Source organism: Nelumbo nucifera, chromosome 3 (assembly GCF_055504915.1).
Source record: "Nelumbo nucifera cultivar China Antique chromosome 3, China Antique-T2T, whole genome shotgun sequence".
In the NCBI taxonomy this organism is placed as follows: Eukaryota; Viridiplantae; Streptophyta; class Magnoliopsida; order Proteales; family Nelumbonaceae; genus Nelumbo; species Nelumbo nucifera.
In genome coordinates, this window is record NC_142651.1 from 28,182,174 (window position 1) to 28,191,646 (window position 9,473).

Consider the following 9,473-nt stretch of genomic DNA (forward strand, 5'->3'; position numbering starts at 1 on the left):
TGTAATCCCATGGGGTAAAAAAACAAAACAAAAGCCCCCAGCTCCACATTGGCCCTACAAAAGGAGGGAATTCCAATCTTGATTAATAAAAACAAGCCGCCTTCTTTGAACCATCCATCAATCCAATAAAAACGAAATTAATAATACCCATTAATTAGTAGAAAACCAAATCTTTTGATTTCTGATTTCCCCTGAATTTGACTTGGGACCCATCTGTAATACAACAAGGAGCACCCAGACTCCACCAAGGGCCCAACCATTGCGTGTTCGATTTGTACAACACTATCATGCTGAACCCTCAAGCATTGGTGCACTTCCTGAGAACTTCCAAGAAATCCCTCCGTCTTTTCTTTATTTCTTATGTGAAAATGCTGCAGAAAAATGACTCTGTTGGGGAATTTGAATTCATCCCAAATTATATAGGCCCAGATCAAGCTGCTTACTGCTTAGATTCCACTATTCTTCACCAGACGAATCGACTACTGCGTGCTGTATTTTTATAAACCTGGTAAATTAATGGCAGAACTATACATTTCCTTCTCTCTTAAACAGACCCCATACGGTCACGCCAAACTTGACTATTCCTTCCTGGCTTCAATCTTCTTCCTATATATACCCAATTCAAACCTCCTCCATTCTATCTTCAGCTGAATAAACCTCTCTGAAGTAGTGTTGAGTCTTGATTGTTTGAAAGATGTATTCAGAAAAAGCAGAACAATACAGTCAGAATAATCCCCCGCCTGCCGTTCCAGTTCAAGTTCAGGCCCCAGTCGATTGGTCCACTGGTCTCTGCGACTGCTCCGACGATGTTCAGAACTGTAAGAATTTTGGGTTATCTAGCTCTGATCTTCTTTACTCTCTAAACTCGTCCAATTTAATTCTTCACCACCTGATGTCTCTCCACCATTTTTAACAGGTTGCGTGACATGTTGGTGCCCATGCATTACCTTCGGCCAGATCTCGGAGATAATCGACAAAGGAACCTCCTGTGAGTATAATAATCAAACTGGTCTGATGATGATGAAGTGGTGAATTCTGGGTTTCTGGTTTTCCGAATTTGAAATGATGCTAACAATAAAGATGGGATGAGTGCAGCCTGTGGAACCAACGGAGCGCTTTACACCCTTATCTCGTTCGTGATTGGTTGTCCCTTCTTGTACTCGTGCTTCTATCGCTCAAAGCTGAGGCAGCAGTATTTGTTGAAGGAGAGCCCTTGTGTCGACTGCCTGGTTCATTGCTGTTGCGAGTCATGCGCCCTGTGTCAAGAGTACAGAGAGCTCAAAAACCGTGGATTCGACATGTCTTTAGGTTAATTAATTTGCTTAATTCTCCCTTTTGCCTTGCTATGGCTAGCTATCTCAAACGCCTGATCTGATGTCGATTTGTTTTTGTTCTTTGGATGTCTGCAGGCTGGGATGGTAATGTAGAGAAACAGAACCAGGGAGTGGCGATGGCTCCAGTCGTGCAAGAGGGCATGAACCGATAGAGTGGCTGATGATACTGGTTATGTTGTTTGAACTGTGAATTTGTGGTTGTTTTATTTAACAAATAGGATGATTCTGTACTATATATTGTATGTGTAAAAGTGTTGAATTGGCTGAGTGATTTTCTGTTCTCTTGCAATTTGCATATTTGAATCAAAGTAAAATATCTGAATAAGACAATTAGTTCTTTCGGATAAATTACTGAAACCTCTCCTGAAGTTGTAACCATCTTCCCTGTACTTATTGACACAGTTGCAAGTAGACCCCTCCTTTAACAAAAGGCATGAAAGTATCCAAAATACTTGCATAGTTACTATTGTGGCTACTTTCTATAATAAATAAAAAAACAAGCAACCATTACAAACGTTACGAGGAACTAAAGTTGCAATTTTACTTTTGAGCAATTGACATAAAGGATAAATTTGAAAAATAAATCAATTTGGGAAAAGTGAAAATTTGGAAAATAAATATTTTTTGTAAAAAAATAACTGTATAAGCATTTTAGACATTTTCATACCTCTTGTTAGATAATTACAACAAAGAATCTACTTGCAATTATGTCAAAAAGTTCAGGAGAGATTATTATAATTAACAAAACTTCAGGGAAGTTTCAGCCAAAGGTTTTAGCAATTTAAAGTTGGTGAGCTTGACCTTATCTGTCTAGTATTAAATTACTGGTTCGAACTGTTTCTGGTGGTTGTAATACTTTAAATATAGAAAAGATATGATATCCAAACAACATCTGACCAATCAATTAAAATCATAAATGATATAACAAATGGGTGTTATTTATCAAAATTCATGGATGGGTTTTGATTGATCAAAACTCTTTCCGGTTCCCGCATCATAAATTTTCCAATGTCCATTATCCAATATTCGTTCTAGGTCTTAGGAGAGGTAGGCTTAAAATTATTGATATAAGGGGTAAATCATCATAGAATACAAACTACCTTCTCATGAGTCGTGACATTTGGAATTTGACAACTTTACCCTTCTCTATATTTGGTTCAACTTATTTAAAAACATAAAAACAATCTTAAAATTACTTGATTTGGACAAGTAGAAAGGATTTTAAACTTATAAACCAAAAAGTAGTTTAAATTGAAAATGTAGCAAGTAAGCAAGGGCTTGATAAACTGATACATGTGGACCCCTCCACAATGTGGTGCTACATGGAACCCAAAATGCACACATGATATTGGTACGGGGAAAATAGCTTATTTTTAAAATGGAAAAGTTATTCACCCTAAAAAGCAATTTTTTTAATAGCAGGAGTGGGATTGCCACTAAAGTAGATATTTTATTATAATAATATCCATTTGGTTGCTTTTCCATTAACATTCTTTCAAATAAAGCGCGGCTTGACTAATTCTGTAGAGGCAGTACATTAGGCTGCTTTATTTTAGATGACTCCGCCTATTTCTACCACACAAATGCACCTAATCGAAATGGTACATTAGGCTGTCCATGTTTTCTCTCCAAAATTTTCACTTTAATCCTGATGGAAATATCCATCTAAAGTTTCAATATTTAACTATAGAGTATCAAAGAAAAGCTTATAACCAATCAGTTAAAGTGGCAATTTGTCTTAAAAAAGGGTAAGTTACAGAGACCTCTCTGTAGTAGTATGTTTTGAGACAAAGACCCTCCTGTATTATGACCGTGAGACAAAGACTCCCTTCTATTAGCCTTTCGTTGAAGTTCGCCGTTATAATATTTTTTAATCTCCATATTATCCTTATAATAATTATTCGAACAATTGAAAGAAAAATGCTATTCATTTTCCTCGACCTCATGATACACGAACAGTAGCAGCAATGGACTTATGTTGAAGTCCTTCCTCTCTCTCCTCCTACCTCTCTTCTTCCCCTTTCCCTTTCTCTCTTCCCCTTTCTTCTTTGAGATTTCCTCTATTTTCCGTTCCTTGAAAATGGAGAAAAATTGGACTAGGCACACCAAAACAGAATTTCTGGGTGAACATCGACATCGGAAGCAGCTTGAGTTGGGCTCGATGCCAACCCTATACTAACTGCTCCAAAATTATAGTTCATCTGATGATTATATAGAGTTACAACAACAACCACCATGATTTGAGTTCATTATGATACTAACCCATCTCTGATTTGTGACTGTGAGAGGAGGAACCAAACATTCACAAATTTATAAAAGGTTTTGGCTGATTGGCTCATGACTGTGACTCCAAGCGACGGGCGGTAGTTAGGATTGTTGGAAATATTCTCTGGCTCTCGTCTTCTCCTCACCAGTTACCCCTTTACACACTCCCTGATTGCTATGTCTATGTAAGTGAAAAAAGAGTCACGAGAGAGAGAGAGAGAGAATATGTATTGTTTGAACATGACAACTGATCCATCCATTCAATTTCCAAGTGGCACCATTCAACTTTCAAATAGCCATGCTAGCGAAAGAAACTGGATTCTTGTAATTAATCTGTCATCATTATTGTTTGGTATAGATTGAGCTTGATTGGAACAATACTAGACGAACGAACATGGCTAGTGTAGGAGGAGAAGGCGTTCGAGACTGCAATTGCAATGCACTGGGCTGCTAACAACTCAAAAGACCGATGGGAGAAGATTGCTTCCATGGTTCCAACTAAGACTATAGCTGAACTGAAGAAACACTACGAGGTTTTGGTCGAGGATGTAGATGCAATTGAGTCGGGCCAAATCCCAATTCCCACTTACGTCAAGGAGGAGCTACCAGTAGCAAAGATTAGCACCTCTTTCCTGCTTCTACTTCTGGGGCTACTGATTTAGGCTGTTCATAAGAAGACCCAACCCGATCAAACCGACCAACCCGAATTGGCCGGGTTTTCTTCAGCACCGGTCGGTTTCAAACCGATGGTTTGGGTCGGTTTGACCCGAACCGAACCGACTTAGTAGTTAGTAGTTAGTTCCTAGTTAGTATTTACAACCTACTTAGTTCCTACTTAACTAAGTTGTCTCTATCCTAGTTACAACCTAACTTAATTTATAGTCTTATAGTTAAGAATGACATTAATGGCAAGTATTGTAAAACAACTAGACAATGAATTTTTTTTGAAAAGTTTAAAGAAAAGAATCAAAGGATCCTAGTTTTTATGGTCTTTTACACCAAATAGGCAACTAATTACAATTAGAATTAGGTGTCCTTTTTTACTTAGATTAGAAGGTTTCTTGAAATATACAAATTTCAATCTTCTTTCTCTAATACAGTTTGACTTTCTATTTTCTTGATAACTTCTATTCTAACTTGGTCCACCCCCTACCAATTTCAGTCTTCTTTCTCCAATCTACCAATTTATTACCATGGTTGAACTTAGAGCCGAAACCAACCCAACCTGACTCAAACCGATCAGGTCGGTTTTGCTTAACACAAGGTCAGTTTCGGTTTCAATTTCAGGTAACCCGACCAGGTCGGGTCGGTTGAAAAAATCTTAGTAAACCGACCCAACCCGACCCGTGAACATCCCTACTACTGATAAGAGGCTGAACTGTAACTTTGGAACTGGGTTTTCTGGGTTGGGCACTGATTCAGGCGAGATTGGCATCGGACCCAACTCAGGCGGGTTTAAATAGGTTTTAAGAGAAAAAGGGCAAAAAAAGAAAATAAAAAAAGTTTAGTGGGGTATTTTGGTAATTTAACGCATTTTATCATTTGACTTAACGGTGTTAAGAAATCTTTGTCTCATGGTCATAGTACAGGGAGGTCTTTATCACAAAACAAAGTACAGGGGGTCTTTGTCACAGACCCCATAGTAAAAGGGGAGTCTTTATAATTTACCAAAAAAAAAGTTAAGTGGCAAGTAATCGGGTGGCCTCATATTCGTCAAAACTCATTAGTGGGTTTTGATCGGCCAAACTCTCCCGGTAGCATACATTTACCCATATGTTACACTATCAACATCTATATAGTGTTATTTTCATATTTAACATGGGACCTTCCCCTATTAATTAGAGAGAAAGAGAGAAGTGTAAATAGGGTTGCTCAATTTTCAAGTTATCTCTACATTTATTAAGTTACAACACGCTTGCAATTTAATTGTATTATTTATCTATCTATTACCATATAAAGTGAATACTTGATATAGGTTATGTGCAAGTTATAAAAGTTAAATCTAAATAATGTATATATATATATATATATGTATGTTTAAAATTTTTTCAACATCCGAAAGTGGAGGTATTGTTCTACCACAACTAAAATTGCTAAAAACTAAGATAAGAAAGATTTAGAAAGAGTGTTATGCTAAGAAGAAAATATGCTCTTAGTAGTTCAAGTGTACTCCTTAATTCGAAATTACAAAATTCAATTCTAAGTCCATGAATCAAATAGAGCTTTTGATTGTATTTGGATAAAAGAAATTAGGCTATGCTTGGTTTGAAGGAGAATGTAGGGAAAGGTAGGGAAACCTTTACAAATCTTGTATTGGTTTTCTTGTATTTTCCTTCCTTTTTCTACCATTTCCTTCAAACCAAACATGGCCTTAGGGAATGGAAATGGATTTGATAATCCACGGAATTCAGCCCTGATATGAAGAGTAGTGTTAAAGTATGATACCAAAAACTTTACAGCCAATCAATTGGTATCATAAAAGAGGTGACCAATCAAGTGGTATTCATCAAATCCATGAGGGTGTTTTGATTGGTCAAATCTCTTTCACTGTTGATGAGGGCGGATTTGGCCCTCCAATGACATTATGACACCTGGTAGCCTCTTGACAACTAAGTGTAGCCTCTTGACAACTAGGCAATTCGCCACTAGGCAACTCGCCACAGGCAGTTTGCTACAGGCAGCTCACCACAGGCAGCTCACCCTCATGTAGCCTGGCACCTCAGAACAACTAGGTGACACCCGGACATCAACTTTCCTTTGCTAAGTTGATGGTGTCCACTAGGCGGCCTGGCATAGGCGCGAGCTGGCAGCCTGGCCTTAGCGCGACCTGGCCCTGGCACGAGCTGGCAGCCTGGCCCGGGCGTGACCTGGCCCTGGCACGAGATGGCAGCCTGGCCCTGGCACGACCTGGCAGCCTGGCCCTGGCGCGACCTGGCCCTGGCACGAGCTAGCGGCCTGGCCCAGGCGTGACCTGGCGGCCTAGCCTAGGCACCGACCTGGCGGCCTGACACAGGCGCCAACCTGACAACCCCGAGGAGCTCACCATCCTACCCCGCATTTTATGAGATTGTGACTTGTAACGGCTATATTTGTTCACCCACTCCCCGAGTCAGGCGGAAATGGGCAACCTTACTAGTTGGTGGCTTTATCCCCACCTAACACGAAAGCAGGTCCCTTCATAGGGGTAATCCAGGAACTGCTCCACCTAACCCACGAGGACTCCAGGATATAAAGACCTCACCCCCCAGGGGCAAAGGTATGCGAGAAGAGGATGGGTAACCTCTGCTCTCTAGCTCTCTCATTCTCTAATATCATTCTCAGCTCTCCACTAAGTGTTGACTTAGCCATCGGAGCGACCTCACCGGGTTAGCCACCCCGGGTCCACTGGCATTTGGTTCCTTGCAGGCATCTAAAAGAGCACCAGGCAGCTCATCAGGGTAGCTCACCACTAGGCAGCTTGGCACCAAGCAGTTCGCCACTAGGTAGCTCGCCACCAGGGAGCTCCACTTCAGCCTCTGAGTCACAGGCCACTTGGGAGCAGACGAGATGGTGAGGTACTTAGCCAAAAAAAAATTGATACGTGACTAGAAACCATTACATCGTTTGGTGCCATTTGTCGGAAACACTACAAAAAGCTAAGTTCTCATCCTACAAAAAGCTAAATCCTCTTCTCCCAGAAAGTTAAGTCCTCACCTTTTTAGAAACTGAAGCTCTCGCTTCATAGCTCTAAGGTGCCCACTTGGCGGCCTGCGCGCGGCCTGGCAGCCTGCGCACGGCCTGGCGGCCTAGCAGCCTGGCACAGGGGCGACCTGGCGACCTGGCACATGCGCCGACCTGGCGACTTGCAAGACATGCTCGCTAACGAATTCGGCATGCATATCCAAACACTCCCACGATGCTTGGAAGTTGGCCCACGTGTCGAACAATCTGGAGGGTGGTCAACGTGCATGGCAGTTGATGTGGCGCGATCCGGACACTCCTAGCTGGTGGCTGACTGGCTCCTTGCTGGCAACGAGAGGCACCTGATAAGATGAAAGGAAGGATTCCCGGGGATTTGCCCGATGGGAATACTCCGATGCTTAAGTTAGTACTGTGTATGGGGAGTAAAGAGAGAAACGAAAGCTAAGAGCGGAGGTTGCGCTTTATCACTGTATTCGAGAGATTAGAGGTCTCAAGAGAGTTTTTCTTCTTCCCTTGGGGGGCGCTTTTATAGGAGTGCGCTCGCGAGATCGGGCGTAACCGTCACTGGGTCCCTGCCACACCCGTTACCTGCCAGGGCTGCGCAGGTGGCCGTTGGGACGTACTCCTTACTCGGGCGAGTGACACATCCCCAAAGTGACAGGCACGCCTCCGCCTATTGAGAGACGTGGGTGCAGACTGTCGAAAGGACAGGGACTGCGCCGTTAGTTAGGGACATGGCCCAGCCTGACAGGTACGGCTTATTAAATAGAAGCTTCCTGAGGAAAGCTTGTGCGACCCATTCGCGAGCTACTCTACAATGGGCTTAGAATACTTCAGAAGTACCCTTAGTAGGATTGGTCATCGGATGAGTTCCCTTGTTTGGGAGCTCGGGCAAGCTAGCTTTCTTAGATTGCAAGTTAAAGTTTACCTCGGAATATCCCTTGAGGTAGCTCGGGGAACTTGGAGCTCGCATTGTGGCGAGCCCCTCCTTTACCTCGCTACCATGTAGTGGACTGCTTTATGGGCCTATCACTTAACCGTATTGGAACACGATGCTAAGCTGTCGCTTACGGTGAGTCGGCGTCCACGTGTCGCCATTTCATAGGTCGGGTCAAATCATCCTTCATCAATTGCCCCCCACTCCTTGGGCTAAGGGTGCCGCCTTAGCGCGGGGAGTCTATGAAGTGTGATGGACTGATTTGACCGAAATTCAAACTTGATTGACTGTCTTCAATAAATGCATTTGCGGGAATCAAGAGATCTTCTGACTTCTCCGACTTTTTGGGTTCCGAAAACGTGCTGAGGTGGCCTTTAATTCCGAATGTCGTGTTGCTACGACTACCTTAATCGCGGAAGATGTGCCGCTAATCGCCTCGGTTTTTAGAAGGCGTGTGGTCAGGGCGCTCGCGGACCGTTGGATCTACTTTGATCCGAGCCGTCGGTTTGAAAGGGCGAGGGCTATAAATGGGGAGCCCCCCTCGGCCGTACCTTCATCCGCGCTATCTTGCTTTGGATTCTGAGGTCGCGTACTTCGCCTAGTCTACTCGAGTTTCTCAATCTGCTCCATTCCGTCTACTCTGGTGAGTCCTAATCGCCGTCAGCCATGTCTGGGTACCCACGCCATACCTACCACAGGGACGATAGCCAAGATGATGATGCTCCCTTGAGCTCGAGGGGAGCCTGGGAGCATATCCCGGAGGCTCGGGAAGCCTCTGGCGACATGGCGTCCACTTCTAGAGGGAGGGAGCCTGATACCTTTGGCCCTTCTTTAATGACAACGGAGAGACTCAGGTCTCTAATCCGCTACTTTCGCCTTCCTGGGGGCTGGTTTACAGCCTCCCCACTGGCAACTTCCCTTGGGAGCATGGTCCCAATGACATAGTGATCTTTCAGGAACAGCTTGAGGCTGGCCTGTGTCTTCCCCTGCACCCCTTGATAGTGGAGGTACTGAACCACTTCAACGTCACCACTGACAAGCTTCACCCTAACGCTGTTCGAAACATGGTTGGGACTATATCCCTATGTCACGAGTACTGCCTCCCTTTGGACCTTGACATTTTCGCCTCTATCCTTTGTATAAAGAATGCTGCTCCTGGGGTTCCTCCGGAGAGGTGCTTTTATTACCTCTCCCCCCGTCGCGGCTATAAGCTCTTATACGAGCTGCCAAATAAGATTCCCGCCTGGAAGCGGGAC

The 9,473-nt window shown here is 43.3% G+C and overlaps 1 protein-coding gene across 1 annotated transcript; it reads left to right on the forward strand.

Annotated features, from left to right (window-relative positions):
- The first annotated feature begins 356 nt into the window (after positions 1–356).
- Positions 357–1,623, forward strand: LOC104604366 (protein PLANT CADMIUM RESISTANCE 2-like). Its single transcript, XM_010268696.3, has 4 exons — positions 357–818; positions 917–988; positions 1,096–1,308; positions 1,410–1,623. The coding sequence occupies exons 1-4, from the start codon at positions 695–697 to the stop codon at positions 1,484–1,486; spliced, it is 486 nt and encodes a 161-aa protein (XP_010266998.1). The 5' UTR covers positions 357–694; the 3' UTR covers positions 1,487–1,623.
- Positions 1,624–9,473: the final 7,850 nt, after the last annotated feature.

Bases quoted from the DNA above. Each gene is read 5' to 3' on its own strand.
- LOC104604366 (XM_010268696.3), top strand. From the start codon at position 695: ATGTATTCAGAAAAAGCAGAACAATACAGTCAGAATAATCCCCCGCCT. The intron at 989-1,095 runs GTGAGTATAATA...GGATGAGTGCAG, and splicing joins AATCGACAAAGGAACCTCCT to CCTGTGGAACCAACGGAGCG. The intron at 1,309-1,409 runs GTTAATTAATTT...GGATGTCTGCAG, and splicing joins TGGATTCGACATGTCTTTAG to GCTGGGATGGTAATGTAGAG.